Source organism: Cataglyphis hispanica, chromosome 11 (genome assembly GCF_021464435.1).
Source record: "Cataglyphis hispanica isolate Lineage 1 chromosome 11, ULB_Chis1_1.0, whole genome shotgun sequence".
Taxonomy (NCBI): Eukaryota; Metazoa; Arthropoda; class Insecta; order Hymenoptera; family Formicidae; genus Cataglyphis; species Cataglyphis hispanica.
In genome coordinates, this window is record NC_065964.1 from 4,447,182 (window position 1) to 4,471,505 (window position 24,324).

The following is a 24,324-nucleotide window of genomic DNA, read 5'->3' on the forward strand; positions in this document are numbered from 1 at the left end:
CTTTCGAAGCTTTTTCTCTTTCCTCAGCCACGTGGCTGAAGCTGTTCAAACGACAAACTTGCAGCCAAACAAATGGATCGCGTTGCGCGAGAGTTAATTGGTTGAAATTTTTCTTGACTTACCGATTCCCCCAATCCACCTTATTGATTATTCGCAGTTTCAATTCCCGCGTCTGATCCGTGGTGAGGGTGCCGGCCAAAAGTTGCCGCCGCCATTCCAGCAACTCTCGCATCACTTTGCGCAACGCGTTGAATTTATACTCCTCGCGCTCCTGCGACAGACAGGAAAGATAGATGCGATTACATTTTGAATCATTAAAAAAGTGTAACGTATATTCTCAAAAAAGATATGTATGTGAAATATCAATTCCCATAATGTGCATGTTTTGCATAATTTTATGCAATGTGAAAAATATAGAAAATTAATAAAAAGAAAATATTAATTATCGAGAAGATTGTACAAATGAAGGAAGATTATTTTCTCTTGGAGATCTTTTATCAACTTCGGGATATAAATCTCGGAAATGATGGATAGAAACTTACAATGAATAACGAAGAATGAACGAAGGAAATTAAGAAGGGAAACATCGTAATTTTCTCCTCATCGATCACATTTTTAATAACGGCAAAAATATTCCCTTTAACCGAAGCGCACAAAGGCAGGGATACTTTCGCAGGTACAGACGGAGAAAGGGAAGAGAGAACGCGAAAGCTCTCGGAACGAAATATACTCACCACATACAGTCTCTTCCAAATGCTGCCCCACTCCCGCAGAACCAGGGTGACTTCCCGTACCACCGGATCCTCCAACGGTATGACGGACTCGAAGAGGCCTTCATTGTCGATCTTGCAGGGCTTCAGGTGCACGTACGTGCTTGGAAAGATCCCCTTCACCGCGCGATTCTTCGTCGAGAAGCCTCTGTACCAACCTGGAATTGTCGAAAATCCTCACTCACTGTCAGTAAAATCGAGATCAAAGATCTATCAAATGATTTATCTTTGAATTATAGAACGTTTCGTGTGTGTGTCTCTTTAATTTTTTCCCCCTCCGTCGACATCATTCCCAATAGTTCGCCCAGCTCTCAGGATGCTGTATCATCGCGTTTCCTGATGAGCTCATCGCTTCCCTTGACCTTAAACGAATGCGGAACTTGCCACGCGCGATCGGTATATCAATTACTTTGAAAAAAAAAAAAAAAAAAAAAGAAGAGAAAAGATGTTATCGAATATCATACCCGCGCACTCCTCCAGAATTTGCACGGTTTCTCCGATTTCCAAGGCCAGTCCATAGCGCGTGTCCCCTCGCCAGTTGTACACAGCTGTAAAAGAGAACATAACAGACTATTATCTGGGAACCGTGTCGTCATGATGCGATATGACGCAATGATATTTTTAACGAGCGTTGTCGCTGTCATTCATCGGTTAACTAGATTTCGCTATGTACGCACCCGTGTAAACTAACATAAGCATCGCGATCGTCGTTAATCATGCCTAAATTTGCATTAATTAGCCTAAACCTAGATAAAGCACGGTTATAAAATATAATTTTAATATCATATATGATTAGCTTTATATGTCGTTACATATTAGAAGTCTATTATTTTGAAATATGTGTAATATTATAATATAATATATTTATATAATATATAGTATTATAAATATATAATATTAATTATAAAAAGTTAATTTAAAAAAACTAAGTAAAATAAATAAAATTATAATACAAAGTTAATTAAAGCTGTAATATGTATATATATATATATAATAAATATATATTATTCTCTCTAATATATATTAAGTTAATTATAGTAAATTCTCTTGGTGTGACGATGTTGAAAAATATAATATTATCAAGATGATAAGATTCTATCTATCATTTTTACAGAGATATGAATTATATAGCGACTCTACCTCCCCGTATCACAACACTACACTTTTGTTCACACATTAGCTACCAAATTTAAGCGAATGATATCAATAACATCTGCTTATCGTACATCATGTATAGATTAGATTAATGATGAGATGTAGCTCTCCCTCACTCTCTATCTCTTTCTCTTTATACAGATCGATACATGCCACCGGCTTCTTTCCTAAAATTGTCAGCCCCGATAAGAGCCGACTCCGGGGCACCGGATACTCGTCACGTATGACGAGCCAGCTTCCGGTCCATGACTGCCGGAGAAATGCACACGAGACGCATCTCAATGAGCGTCGTTACTCTCTCTCTTTCTCTGCTTCTCTTTCTCGCTGTGTCTCTGTTTTTTTTCTCTTTCTCTAACTCTTCCTGCGTTTTCTCTTTGTGGTAGGTTTACGTATGCGTAGGTATACAGGATGTGTCAAGAAAGCGACAGATTTAAATCTTCTGTGTTTCTTTATTTTATAGAATAGACGTCTCAATTTATTTTAATTTTATTCACTTCAGTGAATTCCTATTATCTGAGTAATATTATTATTAAAATTGATTAATAGTATATGATCATAAAAAAAAGATATATTGGAAATTAATTTTTTTTATATTTTTTCTAAGCAACAAGAAAATTTTTTATCAAAAATTTTCCATTAAAAAATAGAATGTACCTAAAACTTTTCTTGAAGAATATCTTTCATATAAAAATAATAAAAAAAAAAAAAAAAAATTAATAAACACTAACTGTCTGCACTCGACATTTCGGAGGTAGAAACTTGCAAATTAATGCCAAGAACAGGATGTCGCTACTCTGTCGCGTATTTTTTGGAACATCCTGTATACATTAACTGCCATTGCGCATTTGCTCGCCCACTGGGCTGTCTACGATGTGCGACGTGCGATGCGTAGGACTGCGTGGCACAATTTTTTCGACAGCATCACACGCGCGAATTGTTCATTTTTCATCGCAAGCGATGTTTCACGAAAGACCGATATCATTCGTCATACGCGTCATGATGAAAAACAAACAACCAAACAACAAAATTGAACGCAAAAATGCGAATGTCGGCGACGTAACGTGATGCAATTTGCAGCTACATAAAACTAATTAGAATCGGACTTTAATCCTGCAGTTCATTTAAAGATAAAAGCTATAGTGAATTTTGTAAATAAATTTTGTAATTTAAAGAGAAAATTTTTTTTTACATTGTAATAAAAAATATAAACAGATATATATCTTAGACTTTACAATTATGTATACATATATATTTATATAATAATTTATATTTTCAATTGTAAAATCTTAACCACGAAAATGAATGAAGTAAAATATAACTGCAAAATATTCTGTTGATTTATAGCTCGTGGAACTGTGGGCAAATATCAAAAAATCTCTGCGAATTAATGGCGCGAAACGTTTGTGCGAATGGCGATAGTAGCCGTCAATTTTCTTTTTTTCCCCGTCGAGCAGTAACAATGAAGTATTTTTTCAATGATCAGTCAGCAAAGAATCGCGACAATGCATTTGCCACGTGTTTGCCGCAGAAAGATAGCACGATCAATAGAATGCCACTTATACAGGGAACGTTTTGCGTCACCAAATGACAGACTATTCCGCACCGTTTCTTTTGGTTTTGATAGAAAAATTCCACGCATAACAGACAGATCAGTTGCTGTATAGTTTTCTTTATGATTGTCTCTCGCTTGAATGTTTACTATTGAATTTATTTGCACACGGTGAAAATGTAGAGATAACGTGAAAAGATTCTCGAATAAATTAAGAAAAAAAAAATGACATTGAGATAGAGTAAAACTATAAGGGAATTAAGGGAAAACATTTAGTCATGATGAAAAAATAAAATAAAATAAAATGAAATAATAAAATAAAATACAAAGCAGATAAAAGATAATATGCAAAATATGATACAGAAAAAAAAACATGATTCCGGAAAAATTTGTTATATGAGACTAGTTTTTATCTCTGCATTCTCTGTGCTTCATATGACATAATAAAAAATATTACACACACACACACACACATATATATATATATATATATATATACAATATATTTTATGTGTTGTATGTATATATTCTGTAAATGCGCGCATCGCACAAAAAAAAATTCCATTCGTCGTGCAGCACGAACAAAGGAGAGGCCGAGAAATGCTCGTGTCGTGCGGCTTTCCCCCATGGCTTTTCCCGGGGAATTAAATCGATAACTCCCTTTCTCGGCCGTACGAAACATTCGCGACCCGTGAGGGGACCACAGGCCTGGCAGCCATTTCAATCGTTCTTTTCCCGAATTTTCCGACCCTACGCTCCCTTTCTCTCCGAACGACAAACACCATTCTCTCGTTTCTGTGTCTGTATATTACATTATTTACGCCGTTAAAAGTCGTTACAGAAAAATATTATATCTAATCGTTAAATATTTCGGAAAACAACTTCTCGAGAAATTAAATTATACATGTAAAAAATAAAAAATGATAGAGTAGATATATAATAGGGGAAAGGTAAGAGTTCATACACGAGGGAGCACCATTAATGCCCTCGCCGGTACACACGTGGTACAATCACACGTGTGCGAATCCGGCATCGGACATCAATAACGCCCGGTGATAGATGCGGGATATATTTTAGAAGGGTCGCGAAATAAAGACATAAACAATGACATCTGAAATCATAGTCTTTGTCTCTTCATCATGCGTGATCATCTTTATCGATTAAAATCTCTCGCAAGAAGCTCGTCACAATATTCGAAAATTCAAAATCTGCATTGTAACAAAAAATATATATACAGAAAACAAAAAAAAATATATATATATTATAATAAATTTATATATTTTATTTATTTATATACAATAAATATTTTTTTATATTCAATTTTATCAAAGAATTCTAAATTAATGTATATTATTCTCTCTTTCATTACTCTAATTCTTCGCGAATTTTATTAATTTAGATTTACCTAAGAGTTCGGAGACTCGCCTCAAGGGAATTCGCGCGACTGCAAATTATTGTCGCGACTATTTTCGCCGCACATTTTTCGCACCGGAAACGTCGCTTTATATATTCACGATCATAAAACGTCAAAGCGGTAGCAATGCGGTATGTATGTACATATCAGTTGAATTACCGACGTCTTTCTGCGCGCTTAAAATGTGGTTAACAAATAGCAAAGACGAGACGGCAGGAAGTGCGCCGATAGCGTCATTCATACATATTGCGAGATAGCCTATCCTATAATATTAACATTTATACGATCGAGTAGTTCTCAAAGCGACATCGTACATTATAGTGTCTCTTTCCTAAATGAAAAAGTAAAATTCATTGACGTAATAATTGTATAATACGAACAATTAATACAGAAATTAAACTTTTCATGAAATTTATTTTAAATATTATTTTATTATAAAAAAAAAGAAGGAAAGTTATATTAATTTTTATTTTTATTATATCAATTTTTATTTTTTAATTTTTTATGAGATATTTTTTGCTTATAATAACAAGATATAATCGATCTCTCAAAAATAGATACTTATTGGTATGTAAATTAAATATAATGACATAATTTTCCAAAATATAGCAACCAATAGGTGAAGCTCATTTTGCTAAAATTTGGAATAAATAAATATTTTCTACTTTGGAAAAGGCATTTTACGATATTAGTACCGGAAATGTGTGCAAGCCGCAGGTTAACTATAAAAAATGGACAGTGCTCTAAGGCTTTTCCGACTGGGATGGATCCTGGCCTTTACCGCTTAGGGTTCGATATATACGAGGGTCTCGGTAATGGCAGCAATAATATATCTGCAGACTTGTCACACGAGAGAAAGAGTGAAAGAGAGGAAGGGAAACACAGTTATACGGTACTACATCTACGACCGACGCTAAAAAGAAATAATGCATAGGGGCATGACCGCGTGAATAGTACCGTACATTGGTAGATTGAAAGATTGTGCTTTAATCGCGTCGCTGACATACACACTTACTAGCGCAAATCTGGTATATATATATATATATATATATATATATATATATATATATATATATATACACGATCGAGAAAAATCCCGGAAGCTATAGCCACAGCGATATTTCTCTTTCGTTTACTATTTAATTTTATAAAATTTTGATAAAATTTTTTATAAATACTTTCACGATTATTTATTTCATTTATTTCGAATATTTCTTCTACGGAAAAGCCTGGCCTAATAAATTTCACAAACTCGCTTTTCCAAATAAACGGCTCCTTCGAGGAAAGCCAAAGAAATCAAGTCAAATAAGGAAGATTAACGGATCGATGATTCGTCTCTGCATTCACGATTAAAGGCACTATTTATCGGATTAGAGAGTCGCTTGCACTGCTTGGAGAAGATCCGGGCGACGACGACGCTAACGACCTTAAACGAGTGCCGGGGATTAAGCGAGCGTTAATTAATCGCGAAAAAAAAATGCCGGCCGCGCCGTAAATTGATTCCGAGCCCAAAGTCGAAGTCTCGCTCTTCGTTCGCGCACTTTTCGTCATGTCAGAGATCTTGGAGCAAATGAAGCCGATCCTCTCGTCGAATATTTAACATTTCAGTGATCAAATTCCGTTTATGCAACACGTCGTTATTTTATAAACGTATCCCGCGAAACACGGAAAATATCCTAATACTGTGTAATCTGTTTCAAGAAACGTAATATATTATTTTTTGTCTTATAAAAAAAATATTCTCTCTTGCGTTTGTTTTCGTATTATAAATTTCGTATTATAAATTTTGTATTCTATATATACATTTTTTTTTGTATTAGAAATTTTACGTAAAATTCTAGATTACATAAGTGTGAAGAATTCTAGATAATAATAAAATCAACGAAATTTTTACGTATATAAAAAAATCTTTCTACTGCATTGTTAAAAAATTAATAGTTACGAGAATCTTAAAGTACATGCGATAGCGTCACATAGATTTGCAATTTTAGATACTCAAATATTAGAATATAAAGAAAATTCTCATTGTCTCTTTATCGTGTATGCTCTTTGTTTCTGTGCACTTTATCTTTACTTATCTTTTACTTAACAATGAAAACGAGATAACAATAAAATAAGATAATACACGCATGAGACACGCTTTCTTGCAATATATCGCACGCAAAATCGCCGCGACATTATATCGATTCTAATTTCTAATGTAACAAACTACTAATATGATATTCTGTTACATTAAAAATACTGTCATAAAGGATCCTTCTTACGCATTGACGCGCTACTAGGATTGCCGATATCTCGTTATCATAGACACACATAGATGATTTTACGACAACCCGAAATAAAGAATGCCGGTGGAGGATCTGTCGGAGCCGGCTCCGGACTTATCAAGCGCGGACTTTACTACTCGCGCGCACGATCAATGCATGAATGGAGCACACGCAGGTTCACCCACACGCACGCACGCACGCACTCACGCAGCGCAGCGAGTGGCACGTCGCCGGCGAGTGAGCGAGATCTCTCGTTCTGAACGTTCTCTCACTGTTGAGACGATCCGGCTCGAGCCGAAACCGCTCGCCGGACGACGCGAAATCGCGTGAGTTGTCACATGCGATTGTCGTGAATTCGAAAGAGGAAGAGAGAGAGAGAAAGAGAGAGAGAGAGAGCGCGCGCGCGCGCGCTTTTCGACGCGCGAGTTTGACAGATTCGATTTGACTTGCTCCTAAAGGAAGGGAAAAGGTTAAAAGGAGCCTCGTGTGCGTGCCCCGATAAAACTCACCGACGCCGTACTTTGTGGTTTTCGTCGTCGTCCACATCTCGGGAATCCGACAATTAGACACCGACGACGTAAAGATCCTGGCGATAAAAACTATACATGCCACGGCGGCGTGTCAGGTGTCGTTGTTGCCGGCGCGTTGCACTCACTTCGCGTTGACGACGATGAACGCACTTATCACGAGGAAATTCGAAAACACAAACATTGGGTGTGTTTGGTCGCGCGGGTGTCGCACACTGCGCCGCGACGACGACGACGGAATGCCGTGCCGTGCGGCGTTGCCGGTATGGGCCGCGAACGACGGCCGACTGATGGCAACGCCGCCGCCCTCCCCCGCTTTGGGGCCGAGGCGTCACGTGGTACGTAGCACGTCGAGTGCACGGTGTATGAAGTAATTAGAGAGAAGGCACAGTAGAGTAAAAACGAAATACAAATGGAAGATAACGAATCTATCATTGGTTAACCCATATCGTCATTGGAGTCTGCCATTGGATACGCCATATTGTTACCATTCTACCAGGAAAAAAATAACTAAACTTTGCGACTCTAGAAAATGCTACTATAGAAGTTTCCCCTCTAACTGTCATCCCGAGAATCGAGTATCAGGTGGTCGTAAAAATTCGCTCCGAAACGATTTCCAACGGCCTGTAACGGCTGTAATCGCGTTTTCGTCGCGTTTCGTCCCTCGATCAGTTCGGATCGATCTTGTATAATCTCGGAGGAGGCCCCGGACAATACTAGGTTCGCGACAGAAAGATTAGACAGCGCGATATCGGGATATCGCAACGACAGAATGCGGCCGGACTCGCGTAGCGTGTCGTTTACGTTTCACCGGGAGGTGCTCGCCGCGCGAAACTCGCCGGAGATGGTGAGGCCTTCGCGGAACTTGCGCCAGCGTTTGCAGGATCGATTCGAGAAGACCGGCGACGGCGCGAAGGAGAAATCGCCGAAGACGAAGGAAGCGGCCGACCGGACCTGGAACAACATCAGCCTCGGCAACGTGTCCGCGGATTCGAGACGAGCTTTACGGAACGGCGCTGAGAAGCTATCCAGGACAATATCCTCCGTGCGCACAACCTTCGGCACGATATCTCAGGTAAAGAGACGGTAAATATGGATTTGATGAAAGGTCATGATGAGAAATCGATTTTGTTTTCTTATTTTATGTCATTGTAGTTATTGTATATCATCTGAATGGTTCAATCAACTTACAGATTTGAATGAATATCATGCCTCATTCATAAATTGATCATATTTAGATAACAATCTTAATATAAGTCAGGGAAGTAAAATTTTTTTCCATTAGATTGCGTAAAAAAATTTTTTTCAAAGTTACATACAAAGTTGAAGCACACAATTTGTAATCAGATCTTACTATGTATATAGATTTACAATTTTCATTTAAAATAATTGTAACTACTATCACAGATTAGGGGAGAAAATATTTTAATTCAATTATTTATTAAAAATTTTGCTCACTATGTGAAATAATAAAATTAATTCTATGCATTATAACATTACCATATATAATAACATAACTGCACACTAATGTCTAATAAAAAGGAACTTAAGCACACAATTAATATTTAAATATGTGAAACAAATTGTTTTTTATAGAAATTCAGAAGTTCCACACGCAGACGTCAGAGATTGGAGGAACAGCAGTCACCGTGCAACATGCAGACGCCTCAGACTCGTTCCCGCCAACTCTTAGGTCGCACGCCGACGAAACTCTACAGTCCCTTTGGCATCGAGTCGCCGAGGCATGCCTGGGACAAAGAGAACGATGCCAGCACGCCGGTACGCGCCTCGTCACCGGAATGCAACACGCGTTACATAAACTGTAGACCGTTTCGCTTCGCAAAGGCCAAAGGATTCTCCGTGTTGAGATAAAGGGAGCGGGCGGGGCCTCCTCCTCGAAAAATACTCCACGTCGATCTCTTTTTACTTCCTAACGAACGCAGTCGGGATTGCGTGCCTTGTGCAACAACATTTATATAACGAATGTAATTTATTTATGTTTCATCGCATGAGACTCGCCGCATACACGAGGCAGAAGATTTTTTTTATACACACAAGTATAGCATTTATATAGATATGCTTGCATATCTTCCATATTCATTCCATCGCTTACTTCGCGTATATATATCGTGGAAGGTTCTACTTCTACTTTTTTATATGTATTTATACATCTATACACATTCCGCGCAATAATATATGCGAGATACGGCAGGGCAAACACTTGTATTCGACAGCGTGTTGAGACATTGATCAGGGAAATCGAAACGATAATTAAGAATCTCAAAATTGTTCATGCGAAAATGCCGGAGAGATATTTATCAGACTTTGAAAGATTTTTATTCTCTTTGATATGCACACAAGAAATAATTTCTTGGACAATTTTTTTTTTTTTATAATACTCTGAGAAATGTGTTTTAAATTTGTTATACCGTAAACTGAGAATACTTTGCAATCGTATTATTAATATATTGTGTGATAGTTACGTTTGAACGGATAGATATAAATGTCTTTTATCCGCGCAAGATAAAGATGCACAAATCTTTGATTAGTATTAGATCGTTGCTAGAGGAATTATATCTCGTTTAATCTATCCTTTTCGACGAAATCATCATGTAAAGTATTCTCAGTTTATATTTTATTGATATATATATATATATATATATATATATATATATATAATTATATATTCTCGATGTGTGTAAAATACACATATGTGCAAGCGGTTTTTAAAGAGAAATCGTTGCTTTAAAAACGATGAAGACAAGGCAGCTATAATATACTCGGCCTCGATATAGCCCTGCTCTCAAGCTACCACATATCTATAATCCTAATTTATTTATTGGCACAATAAATTTTTTTTATCGAAAGAGACTAATCTGATATTAATCGAAAGTGATTGAGGGGCCCCCCAGAGGATACGTCTTTGGGTTTACCCAACCTCCACGACATCATGGCGTCCGATTATAATGCAGTATAAATCTAAAGCGCGTGGGTAATTGAGTCGTTCGCTGGATCGAGTTCGTCTCGCGCGGAATCGCGAGTGCAAGAGTGTACCGCGTTCGGTATCGAACTCCTGGTGACTTGAATCTCGCTAGAGTGTCTTACAAGCCCGCGAAAGCGATAACCTAATTTATACATATCCATATAATCGCGCCGTTGCATCGCAATTTGCAACTTTCAACGTTGCGGTGCGGTACAGCATCGTTGTAGCCATCTTTTTTTCCGCGGATATATAACGCTGTTCGTCGGCGACGTATTTTTGCGAGTGATCAAGTTTTTGAGCTGACCGGGCGATTACATATAAATTGTTACATATATACATATATATATATATATGTACATATAACGATATATATATACATATATATATATCGCTTTCGTGGCTTGTGTATCCGTGAAATACGCCGTGACAGCGATCGAGAGGCAACTTCGTGAAGCCGCTATAAGGATCGCTGTGGCAAGTTCGACTCAATCGATACTAGGGTCCAGGTATGCGCCGGGACTCGAGACGCATAAATGCGCCCGGAATCAGAACGCGGAGCAGCTGAACTTCCAAGGCCGGTAAGAATCAAGTCCACCGAGAATAAACCGCTTCTTATTTCCTCCTAATTTATATAACACATTCTTATATATATATATATATATATATATATATATATATATATATAATACATATTCTCGTATACATATATATTATCGCCTTAATATATATTTTTTTGTGACATAATTTTATTTTAATAATTAAATTATTTTGACATTTTATTGCGAAATATTTAATTAACAAGAATGAAGGCATTTTTCTTTATAATCAGACTAAAATAGAAATTGTATCTGGAAGTTATTTTATCGCGAGCTTATAATGCGATTTTATCCTTCACGTAACGAGTTTGATTCGCGATCGAATTTATCGCGTGGAAATTTACGCATCTATTTTCGAAGCGTATAGATTTCATGTAGCTGTCAAATATGCAGACACGTGTCGCGCCGACACTCGCATAAAAATTCGCACGCGTTGTTCTCGCGAACGGCATTGGCAACATCCAGGCGAGGGGGAAGTTATATAGATCTTTGTTTAGTTTGATCCATATTTATATCTAGCTATAATAACGCTAAATGCGAATTCCATCGAGTTTCCGGGTTTTATTTCTCTCGTCTCTCGCGAGGATAGAATGCAATTTTCCTTCACGTTTTACGTTACATCAATGCGTTGTTATGTTATGTGATATTCTCAGGTTCGTCATTTACATTCTCCGACTATGCGGCGTTTCATTAGCGAGCGCGCAATAGACGTGAAATAAAGTCGCTCGAAAATCTCTTTTGTGAAAGAAATTCGATAAAAAAATACTCGTTCGGAAATTCATTAAAACCGTGAAATTACGGAGCGTGCTTGCATTTATGCATTTCTACATTAATGACTTGACTAATAAACAAAGTTTGATGTCCTTGAAAAATTTAAAACATAAAATTTATAAAAAATGCATTGTACGATGTTTTATCTTAGTAGAATATAAAATTAAATTTAACATGAATCTATCTGGATTTTTTAATCAATTGTCATAATGCACGGAGATTCCCAGATACGACACACGTGCGATTCGAGCACGCTCCGTATGTGCGTAACTTCACGGTGTTGACATTTCTGGCGCACGTCTCGGAGCATTAATTTTCGTCAGCTGTTCCGTTTTTGAGTCATTAGAAGGAAGTAAGAAAGAGAAATATCGCCATTTATTTATGAGAAAATATTAATTATTGACGAGAAATCGTTGTCGACGTTTGAAAAATATCTCGTTTAATCGCTTCCTCTGCGAGGCAGGGCGTGTTTTCCCGCTAAATTTTAGTGGGATTGTGAGGCGGGGGGAGAGGGGGAGGGGGAGGGCTGCAAACATGACAGCAGGAGCGCAATGCAGTGTCTTATAATGCACTGATACGACTCTGGGTCATTTCTTTTTAATTTGGCAAGATATAATTCCGCAAATAAGCGAAATGTCACACACATATAACCGCGCAATTGCATTTTTTATCGTGAAAATTAAAAATTATATATTACATGTATAGGAAACATTACACAGAGATATCACGAACAAGATGTCATTAGTATTTTAAATCCGAAATATATTATTATCAATAATTGTTAGTCTAAATTTTCTATACACATTTCTACGTAATTTATATAAATTCTGACATGCCGAAATATATATGTATGTAAAATACATCTCATTTCTCTGCTGTCTCATATTAGAAATACGCGAAAGTGACGCGATGTCGGGATGGATCAGCAATTTTAATCGACGTCGCTCTCACATGACGAACTCGTTCGTCGTCGACGATACAGACGGCGATAGCAGGCCGTCGTTAAAACGCGAACGTGTAAAACGACCTTGCGGCTTGAGAAACAAAATACGCGAGATGCGAAAAACGACTGTCGCGCGTACGCGGAGCGGCCTTTCGTGACAGAGAGCCGTGCATTTTCGTTGCCCTCGTGATTGAGAGAGCCTACCGGACGACGGATGCAACGGAGGTGAACTTGCAATGTTCGCCGTCCCTTCCTGGGAGGCTGCTTTGAGGTACATCATCAGTAAGCTCATTATTATCACGGAGAGCAGGGCGGAGCGGAGCGAAAGAGGGGGAGAGGGGGGGGGAGGAATATTTAGCATGATAACTTCTCTGTAGAATTTTGATAACAAGGAAAGAGATGAATGAATACGTTTATCGATTTTCTATAAGAAACTCATCTACATCATCGTCCATTTTTTTAAATATAAAATCGGAGCAATAATATTTGAATAAAAAATCAAGTTTTTAGATTAATATAAAAATTTTAGGAACGTCACAAAATTCTATTGCCGATGTTACGCCAAAAATAATTGTCGAATTACAATCCATCTCTCTTAGATATCTTCCCAGAAATATATACTATTCGTTTATTTATTTCGTCCGATTAATAGTTAATAAAATTGACCGAATTTGTTAATTTGACACGAGATGAAAATGATTTCACGCGAAGATCGGTTGAATTTTCGACAATATCACGCATTTGTGTGCAACGAAATAGCGAGCTTATTTCTGACAATCATCTATTTTTCGATATGTATGACAAGGATGCGGAGACTGTATTTTTGGCTGGTATTTACGAAATTCTTCGAGAGACACGTGCGAGTGATTAATTGGCATTTTATATCCCCATTTAATGTGCAACGCGTTTCCATGTTACAAGATCTTTAATTTCGCATGCGACGATCGATCTTGCTCGAAAACTTGCACGAGAGAGAACACGTGCGCGATAGTACGATAGGAAGAGCAATCGCGTGTTTCGCAGCACTCATCAAAAGTGGGACATATTTTGTCGTGTTCACGTAACGTCTTCGTAAAGAGCAATGCGCGTGGGAAACTATCCGTTCCAAAAACGCGTTAAGGTCGATCAAAATTGTATTCCGGAATAATAAACGTCTTGGCATACGCGATTCGCTACAAAATTCTCCACCCAATTATATTTCATCGAAACATGGATAAAGAATGATTTCGATATTATTATCCGAATAAAGCTATTTTAAAAGTGACTCGAGGAGGTGCTTCTGGATAATCTAAAAAGCGAAAGATCAAAATATATACATTTCGCGAAAACGATTAGGAGATAACCTAAAAATAGCTCATTATACAGAGATGGATAAAGACCGTGAAAATTCCAGGATAACAATAGCGGCTCTTTATACGCGCATTCTTCTCGACATCGTTCTCGCTTATCGCAAGATCCGACGCGTCTAGTAAAATGAAGAAAAAAAGAGAGGGAGAAAAAGTTGGCATCCATCGCAATCGTGGCCTAAACACGCGCGACTTTAGGCGGGACCCGCGCAGACACGCCGCGATACGTCACGCGGCGCAGCGGGAACATCGGCGGGACCATCCGCGTCGTCGCCGCCGTCGTCGTCGTCGTCGTCATCATCATCATCATCATCATCATCGTGTCGATGCCTGGAATAGTGGGGCAGCGTGCCGCGAGAGGGTGTCGCGCGAGGCAGGTCAGGGCTGGGGCTCAGTCAGTACGCTCGCGTGCGGCGTTTCGGTTGTGCCGCTTTCTCTTCTTTTTCGCGCGCGCGCGCATACACACCACACACACACACACACACACACACATTACACGCAGAAACAGGCGCGCGTGCGCGCATTCCGTCGTTGCTGCGCGCGTCGGCACCGCATTCGCATCGCATCGCGTCGCGTCAACCGTCGCGGGTATATCGCACCCTCGGTCGCAGTCAGATATTCCCTCCGCGCTCCGCCGAGGACGCCGAACCGGCAACCTGCCCTTTGCGCGGGTCGAGCTTTCCCTGGGTGTTGCGCGTCCCTGTCAGTTCGCGCGGAATAATCTTACTCGCGCCGCAGTCCGGCGGAGCGCGGCGCATCGAGCGCGGTTTATCGTGGGTGTTGGACTTGGATGAGGCGCGCGATGCTGAAAGTACGCGCGCTTACATAATTATTCGTCCTCGTCGGTGTGCATCAGAGCGGCGCGTGACAAGACGAGACGCGACACGAGACAAGGAGAAGGAGAGCGAGTGCCGTTCGTACGCCCGCGTCGCTCCGCTCCGCGATTCTGCTAGTCTTCTCCGTGGCTCTCCGGGTATGTACACACATACAGAAAAGGCGTATACACATGTGCGCGCACACATACACGTACAACCTAGCCTTCCCCTCTTCCCATCTCGCTCTCTGCGTTCCACTTCCTCTATCTCTCTCGCTCTTTCTCGCTTCCTCCTCCCATCGTACGCCTGTGCATATCCCTTGCCTTCCCGCTCCTTCCGTCCACCTCTCACTCCACGTCCCCTAACAGCTTGGTCGATTCACGAATCCGCCGGGCCGCTCTTCCCCGGGCATCTTCAAAATAAGGCCAAAAGGTTACGTTCCTCGGGAACTTTGAAAATTCCATTTCTCTCCCCCCCTCCCTTCTCTCTTCCCGCCCTGTCTCTCTCGTCGCTTTTGACGTCGTTTAAATGCGACAACAATAACGATTACGATCGAACGCCGGCCTTTCGTAAACACTGACGAATACGCGGAAAATTTTCTTTCCCCTCCCTCCTTCCAGCTCTCTGTTCGCGCGTTTCTCGACTCGACTCGACTCGACTTGAATGAACGAGTAACTCTGTCCCCTCGCGTCGATGTTGTCGGGGCTCAATGAAATTCGATATCGCACGGTGTCATTGCACGACCGTACTTTTTATATATATATATATAATATTTATCGTGATATATATTCTTGAAACATTTCGATTGTATCGGTTGTTTATTTATTTGTATTCGAGTCTCTTCGGTGAAATTCAAAAAATTAAATCAGAAGATACTGAGAATTAGATTATCGAGTATATGCTAGAGACGTTGAAGTTTAGACTAGTAAGACAAAGTATCTATCAGTACAATTTCCAACACATTTCATACACTTGTAGCGTTTTATTTTCAAACGCTTCAAAAATTTTACAAACAATTTGTTATTTATTACGCCCACATTGTATCTTTGATTTTTGCCCGCTATATGATTCTGTTTTATCCTTACTTGCCTTTGTTTGTTTGTTTCTCACACACAGGTCTGGCATCAATACATATATATTGCACATTTATTTTCTATTTATTTTGTGACTGCTTAGAGAGAAAGAGAGAGAGAGAGAGAGAAAGATGAGAGCGTTCGAAAGCGCAGGCTGGCCTACGAGCGGGGAAGACGTAGTAATGGATTTGTTTATATTTTTTGTATTTGCCGATGATCCCGTCGACGGTTGTTTCACTGGACGGTACCAGTTGGAGTATACAACAGCAACCGCAAGCCCAATTGTTGGTGATCGCGCAACAGCAACAGCAGCAACAGCAACGTCAACTGCAGCGAAATCAGATCGTCTCGTCGAATCAGGCATCGTCGTCGGGAGGTGACCTGCAACAGCCACAGTGCCACAAAATGACTGACCAACGAGAACAGCAACAGCAGCAGTCGCAATCTCAAGCTCAGCAACAACAGCAGCAGCAGCAGCAGCATCACCAAAACAAAAGCCACGATGAACCGCGAACGAATCTGATTATCAATTACCTTCCGCAAAACATGAACGAGAAGGAGCTGTACAGTCTGTTTGTGACGATTGGTCCGGTCGAGTCCTGTCGAGTCATGAAGGATTACAAGGTAAGTTGTATTCGAGTTTAGTTATTTCTGTATCATAGAAATTATACGATGTGAGAAATATATGTATGATACTAATTTTAACATTTATATAGACTGGTTACAGTTACGGCTTTGGTTTCGTGAATTATGCAAAAGCTGAGGATGCCGCGACGGCGATAAGCACATTAAACGGGCTTCAAGTGCAAAATAAACGTTTGAAAGTGTCTTTCGCTCGACCTTCTGGAGAAGAAATCAAGGAAACCAATCTTTACGTTACGAATTTACCAAGGTAAACTACGATTCATTTTCTATGAAATTAATCAATAATGAGGAAAATTTATTGTACTAAAATATACCGTTTCACGTTGCAGAAATATAACGGAGAGTCAGATCGACGAAATTTTCAGCAAATTCGGCAATATTGTGCAGAAAAATATATTAAAGGATAAATTGACCGGTTTACCGAGAGGGGTAGCATTTGTGAGGTGAATAAATACGATTTGTTTCTATCATTAATCTCAATTCATCCATCTTTTAAATATTAATAAAGATTTATGATTACACAGCAGATTGTAATCATAAATATCTATAACTATTTATACATATGTTAAAGAAAGGAGCTTCATGAATCTAATAAATTTTTATGGAACTTTATATATAAGTATACATTTATCAAGTACGGGTATAAATAATATGAGGTATTGAAAATTGGAACAATTTCAAAACAGCTGTTCGCGGCAATCATATTATATCGTTACACAACGCGGTGCATGAATCCGTGCATGCATATTTATTTTGCGAAAGTTTCCTGCCAAAGTATTTTTGTACATCTCTTGCTTTCAATTGCATAATTCTAATACGCTCCCTTTAGTTTGGCCTAGATAAAACGTACGAATAAACTAGGGATATTCTAAAATTGTATGAAATATATTATTTGCGCGAAATAGTTTATACCAACAGTTGAGAACTTGCTTGGATGTTTCCCATTTCGATTTTATCGAGCTGAAAAATCGTCAGCAAATTAATTAAAAATAAATAATGGAGCGATTAACGTTTCTATAATATTTTTAAGCTCTTAAGAAATTTTTACGTATTATACATATTTCAATGTGAAATTATTATTTTCCATTTTAAATAAAAGAAAATTAATACATTTCTATAACTCTTTTGAAAACATTTGCCCAATTTGCAGATTTGATAAAAGGGAGGAAGCTCAGGAAGCTATTGCACAACTTCACGGTACAATACCGGACGGTGGATCGGAGCCACTTAGCGTAAAAATTGCGGAGGAACACGGAAAACAAAAGGCAGCGTATTATGCGGGCTGGCAAGCTGGATACAATCAAAGCCGCGGTAAGTAGTTTTATATATACATTGCGCGAAATTAGCTACTCATTAATAGATTTTACCTCGCTACCTGGCAGTGGTAAACGATAAATTAAGCGCATTGTTCTTTCGTTGAAATTCAAAATTCTTAGGAGATGATGGAAAAGAGAATTAGCGCTGCCAGGCCGAGTTTGCATTTTTTTGGCTTCTAAGTGAATTCTATGCTAAAATATATAGTTGAAATGACTTGCATCTTTTTTACCGTAATACTGTAATATTGTAATACGTCTAGTTTATATAGGAGAGCACTAATTTCATATTTGATGTTTACTTCCATGTTTTGATCGAAAGATTATTATACTTTATTTGCCTGTGTGATGTGTTTTTTGGATCGAATACGATTCTGTTCTGCGTATTCGATCTACCTTGTATTTCGATATTTCTCAGAGATTTGGTAGAGTAGATTTTTTTTTTTATACGGCGCAAAACGCTTCTTTTGTCGCGACAAAATCGTTATGGTATTTTCGCGTTTCGAAAGGTTTGCATTTTTTCCTTATGTTTTAATAAAAATCTTTAATTTTATATATAAGTAGTATAAGTTGCTATTCATAAATATACATCGTAATTTTTTTTTCTTTTTTCTTTTGTCATGCTATTTGTCTAACATTGAAATGTTTTGTCAGATAAGATGGCTGCATCTAAATCAGACCACCACGACTTAACGCACTAAGCACCTTTTGTGTACACAGAGAACCGAAAGGGTGTTTATATTCTGACACGTGTTACACACACACGACGTTCAAACGCGGAGAAAGATCTCCGCAAAACGACTGGAGACACGGTTCCTCGCTCGTGTCTCTTTACTTCTCTATCTTCGCGCGCGTGTCCTTTTTTATTTCCACTTTCTCAAAGTCGTGCGCATGACTCGATGTGAAAAGAGAAATACCGCTTCGTTCTCGAGCAGTTCTCGTAAAAAAAAGGAAACTGAAAGGAAAAAAATAAAGAAAACCGATTATAAAGAGCTCGCTCTATATGCAATTGAGCAAGCAGGAATGCAGTGTTGTGATACAAGAGTCTTGTGTGTGATTTGGTGACGAGATACGTGAGGTACGCATTATGTACGCCGCGGTATATTTTGTGCGGTATATAAACACCTCACCCGGGAGAGACACAGCTCGTTGCCGCACAAAAGAAAAGAAAATGCCGTTCATAGAAAGTTTCAGTTTGAATGCTGGTTAGCTGGACTGACTAAATTAAGGATTTCGCCTACCTTCTGTTTTTTCCTAGTTCCGCTGCTATTCGTATTTTCGCTTGATTGACTTTGTTGTTAAGAGTACTCTACTACTGTTGCCCATGTTACGATGTTATTGAGCACACAGTAACTTCGCGTTCGCCGATATTGATATCATGTTTCATATATGGCTGATACTCTTTGTGCTTTAGCGTGACTAAGGCGTTGTTTAAGTTTTTTGTATGACATTTTGTTTATATATATATATATATATATATATATATACATATATATATAAATATATTATTTCCTATGTCCAAAATATATATTTTGTTTTCACAAATTTCGAGTGTACGTTCTGTCTTTCATATGTCTTTCATAACTTTCTTTCTCTCTCTTTCTGTTTCTATTCCAATCCTATTTAATTTTTAAGCAAATCCAGAGCGAGTTAGGCAGTTTTATAAATTATGCGCGTTTTTCGATTATTATGTTACGGTTGTTTAAAGAAAATATTTTTTTCCTAGGAGACGGATGTGTGTGTACATTAAGTTGACTGTAAGATTTTAGGTTTTTAAGTTTGCAAATTACTTTTGCGCCTTTTTTATTTGAAAATTAATTGTTAAATCGAGATAAAAATACGAAGATATATTTCGCGCGACTGTCTCTAGCGACTTGGCTGTGGTTTTATTGCGTCTATGCTTTAGTAAGGAATCCAAGTGCATGATACTGTATCTTTATCGAGCCGTTATGACGCGGTTACGCGCAAAGATGAAACTTGTGTGAGAGAGACCTAATCAATGACGTTTTCATTTCTATGCTTGCCTTGACTCGTGAAGGAGAGCGTCTGTACCCGGCGAGGAATAAATATCAGCGCTATGCTCATTATCTTTATTAAATAGTGAACGATTATCGTTGTTGTGTCGCCATGTCGTTGAACGTTCCATACTATATACACGAACACGGTCCTTCCTGCAATTGCAATTAAACGAGGATCCACGCGAGCAACCGTTCGTGGAACCTGGAGAGATTACGGCCGTGTATGTCACAATGTGTTCCACCCGATGTAACGTGATGTAATCGCGCGAGGAACGTTCGCCGCTCGGCGATCCATGTGATAGGAGCAATCTTAATAAATTGTTCGCCGAATCGTTGATTATTTGTATAAATTGTATCGATTTTATCGATATTAATTGTAGCGCCTCTCTTGTAATTAGGACAAAAAATAATTTCCAAATTAAATCTAAATCTTTTGGTATCGAGGAACATTGCGCGTATTTCAATAGAAGTATGATATGTAATTTTGTGTACTGGATGAAAATCCATGAAGGCGATTTTGATGTGACGGATTATTTTCTCAATGCGGTTTCTAAAAATTATATTGACTCTATAAGAGAGCGAAACGGATATTATACTTATTTCAAAAGCTCTAGTTTAACTTGTAAAATTCGACAGAAATTATTTTATAAATGTTGATTAAATATACTATCTCTTGATGCTTGTATTCGCAAGGCGAGAAGTTTGAAAAAGGAGATGCGCGAATATAAAATTGCATTGAATATAAATAGTAAAAGTCTTCGATATAACTTGGACAGTAATTATATCAAAAATTATCAATACCAAATACCGCAATATATATGATTTTTGCTCAACAATCGTAAATTAATCGTAATTATTCGCAGCGAGCCTAAGAATTTTACAATTGTATATAAAATCTGTGTTTTGTAAGTTTTAAGTCCTTGCGATTTTTGTTATTTCGAACACGGTGTAGAATCGTTGCCGTATCATATAATGAATGCGTAATATTTAATAGATTTTGATGACATACATTTTCTTCGAGATTCTTTTTTGGATTAGATACAGCGATTCTTCGTACAACGTTACACGTGACATGCGAAAATACGATCAATTTAATGAGATTTCAACGAACTAGTGAATAAGAGGAATCGGAGCAGATTTCGTCTCTCTGTGTGCTACGTAGATAGATATTAATTCTCAACGTAACGAATAAAATGACATTTAATGCGCGCCAGATCTTGTTAGCAGTTATATATAGCCGGTGCTGTCTATAAAAAAATCTACAGATCAAAGGAATATTTATTAGATATCCTTTCTCATAGTAGGAATCACGATATTTTTAGAGTTATTCCGTAGTTCGAACAAAATATCATATACAATGCTTCCGCAAGCTGAAGATGCGTCCGATTATGTTCTCGGTGGCAATTTTGAATAGACAAATTGAAACAATACATTAATGCATATTTGAGACAGTATGACAATCGATTTAGCTATGTATTTCAAATTTTTAAAGCAACTTATATTTAAAAAAAAAAAAGAAAAGAAAAAAGAAAAATCTGAAAAGATTTTTATCTATAAAAGTTCATTTGATCATATAAAATGCGCTGTAAAAAGATATTTAATCGATGCTGAAGAATTACAAATAGCTGAATCGATTTTTTTTTTAACTTGTAAGTGAATGCGCTCACTATTCGTATTTCGATATCGTATACCAATCACCGGGTATAAAAGCACCGACGGAATACCTTCCATTTGTTCTGTCTGCGACACGCTACGCCACCGAGTGCATTGAACAATACGAGTACAGTTAGTTAATGATACACATGTTAAAAGATAGACGAGATATTTGCTCGTTTTTCGTAGAGAGTAGAACATTGTCGTCTCGCGTAACTCTATCGCGATAGCGAGTAATGATTCTCACTATTATACAATCTTCATCTCTCTTTGGAATCCCGAACGAAGTTTTAAACCGATCGATTCGGTGGCGAAAGAGCCACATTAAAGTGGTGGATACTGAGAACTAGAAAATAATACGTATGTCCTTCGACCTTGACAATCGCCCATCCTTCCATGGATTTATGGCACTACCTTGCCAATTGCTTGCGAAGGAAGAAAATGGAACGCGATCACACTTTGGGCGTAACAATTTGCCATGCGAGAGTTTTATCGCATAAAATTCTATAATTCGAAATTTCTCTTCCAATAGTGTGATCTTTTTTTTATTGCGTAGTCTTGTAAAATAAAATCTTTATAATAATTAAAAAACGTGATATTAATATATTGTATATATTTTTTCATTGTTATATATATTTATAAATTATTAAATTGTTATTAAGTGCGTGTGTATGCCATATGTTAAGGAATCTCTATTGTTATTTGAATAACAGTTAGCGAATAACACAGCCAATATAGAAAACGCTGTCTAATAAAATTATGATGTTGATTCAATCTTGTCATAGGTGCGACTTAGGATTAAAACATGTTGGATGTTTTGTATTATAACTTTTATCGCAACAAAATATTTGTATCTTGTGTCTGATCGCGCTTTATTTTCTTCCGTCTTGTCGTAGATCGCGCTTACGACAGGAAGGATGCGTTTTCATCCTTAACTGGTATTCTCTTATTCTTTTTTAATACAACACATTTCACACATATTTATTTTGAAAATTTAATTATATAATAACTACAAAATTTTAATTACGAAATAACTGCGCAATTCTTCAAAGATCCTTCAAAAGAGACTGCTAATCCGTAAAAATATATCTCTCTCTTTCTCGTATGTATTAAAATCGCAATGACATCACCAGTTAAGGGGCGAAATCCCAAAACGCGTAGCGCGATCGAGGATGCGATCCACCTTGCTCAACGTAAGATATTTAGGCGCTTCTTCGTAAGAGCGAACTTTGCGAAGTCGAAACTCCTAGGAATTTAATATTGCGAATGCGCCGAGCGTTTGACCCGCTTCGGTTGCTGACCGATCGATTGTCGGGGAGTTGCAAGCCGATGGACTACATTTTTAAACGCCGATGCGTTTACAGATACATTTACAGATACATTGTAAAGTATCAAGTATCGTACGAGATTAGAAATTAATCTGAAAAATATGGAATCGTTAATTTTTTCTCAAGTAGCAAACTTAAAAAAAAATTTTTTATAATTTTGTATAACTTTTTTTTTGTTCTTAGAAAAACTTTGGCAATAATTAATAAATATATTGATTTAATAATGCTATGTGACATTTTGTATAAAGATAAAATTGATATTAAAAAATTATCAATAAAAAAAAGCTGGTTTGCATTATAAATATCCGATATTTAATTTATAGAGAGAATCTTTAATTTTTTAAAGATAATTTTATTAATAATTTGCGGGATTTAAATACTATTTTAATAATCTTCCGACGATCGATCGATTAACGAATCGATACGTAATATGCTGCACAGTACGATTGCTATAGGTGATAAGAAAATCGATTAATCGTTGAAAACTTATATAAATATATATATATATATATATATATATATATATATATATATAATAAGTAAGTTAGATAAATTAATATAAGATATCTTTCGATCATCGCCATGAGAAGAACTTCAATCATTTCGTTTCTCTAATCAACAATCTATAAAATTGAACTTAATCTAAATTAAGAAAAATCTTACGGATATTTTAATCATGAAAAATGTATTGCGGTAATAATTGATGTAAAGAAAACTAATTTTTTTTTTATAAAAAATATGAATCACGAATGATATAATTATATAATTTATAATTTACAAATCAAAGATCATAACATATTATATAACGATATTATACGATGTGAAAGATTTAAATTTTTTTCTTCGTATAAGTTTGCAATTAGATAAAATGCGACATGAACGCGACTTGATATTGTAATCGAAAGATGCGATTGTAAATAGTTTTAAACTGTTAAGTAGTAAATTGTAAGGTTTAACGGATCGAAGAATGTGCGAAATGGTTAATCCCGAAGTCCAGTAGTGCTAACGATGGCTGTGATAAGAATAAGAAAATACTAACGAGAATGCAAAGAGAAAAACAAAACATACTAGCAAAACAACCGAATTAACGAAGCTTATCTTCCTTTCTTTTGATTTAATTGATTTTTTAAATGCGAGATTTAAATTAATTTTAAAATT

The 24,324-nt window shown here is 37.4% G+C and overlaps 3 protein-coding genes across 15 annotated transcripts in view; 2 read left to right on the forward strand and 1 right to left on the reverse strand.

Moving 5' to 3' along the window:
• Positions 1-7,954, reverse strand: part of LOC126853088 (dedicator of cytokinesis protein 3) — a 44,459-nt gene extending 36,505 nt beyond the window's left edge. For 2 of the 5 annotated variants that reach the window (XM_050598518.1, XM_050598514.1), the window contains exons 1-4: positions 7,665-7,954; positions 1,235-1,318; positions 735-928; positions 123-271 (exon numbers count right to left, since the gene is read on the reverse strand). In XM_050598518.1, the coding sequence (XP_050454475.1) occupies positions 123-271; positions 735-928; positions 1,235-1,318; positions 7,665-7,701 (464 nt within the window). In that variant the 5' untranslated portion in view covers positions 7,702-7,954. Of the gene's footprint in view, positions 1-122; positions 272-734; positions 1,133-1,234; positions 1,319-7,664 lie in introns of all 5 variants that reach the window. The other 3 variants (XM_050598515.1, XM_050598513.1, XM_050598517.1) reach the window with 2 other exon arrangements.
• A 300-nt stretch (positions 7,955-8,254) lies between these two features.
• On the forward strand, positions 8,255-10,549 carry LOC126853128 (uncharacterized). Its single transcript, XM_050598614.1, has 2 exons — positions 8,255-8,757; positions 9,279-10,549. Exons 1-2 carry the CDS (start codon positions 8,455-8,457, stop codon positions 9,552-9,554), a joined length of 579 nt encoding a protein of 192 aa, XP_050454571.1. The 5' UTR covers positions 8,255-8,454; the 3' UTR covers positions 9,555-10,549.
• A 152-nt stretch (positions 10,550-10,701) lies between these two features.
• LOC126853113 (sex-lethal homolog) overlaps positions 10,702-24,324 on the forward strand; it is a 32,648-nt gene continuing 19,025 nt past the window's right edge. For 4 of the 9 annotated variants that reach the window (XM_050598581.1, XM_050598572.1, XM_050598580.1 and 1 more), the window contains exons 1-5: positions 10,702-11,243; positions 16,253-16,833; positions 16,926-17,101; positions 17,184-17,297; positions 18,005-18,165. In XM_050598581.1, coding sequence (XP_050454538.1) covers positions 16,423-16,833; positions 16,926-17,101; positions 17,184-17,297; positions 18,005-18,165 — 862 coding nt within the window. In that variant the 5' untranslated portion in view covers positions 10,702-11,243; positions 16,253-16,422. Of the gene's footprint in view, positions 11,244-14,715; positions 15,295-16,252; positions 16,834-16,925; positions 17,102-17,183; positions 17,298-18,004; positions 18,166-18,821; positions 19,629-20,205; positions 24,323-24,324 lie in introns of those variants that run through there. The other 5 variants (XM_050598578.1, XM_050598579.1, XM_050598576.1 and 2 more) reach the window with 5 other exon arrangements.

Coding starts and splice junctions, on each gene's coding strand:
- LOC126853128 (XM_050598614.1), top strand. CDS start 8,455: ATGCGGCCGGACTCGCGTAGCGTGTCGTTTACGTTTCACCGGGAGGTG. Junction 8,758..9,278: donor CCTTCGGCACGATATCTCAG/GTAAAGAGACGG, acceptor TGTTTTTTATAG/AAATTCAGAAGTTCCACACG.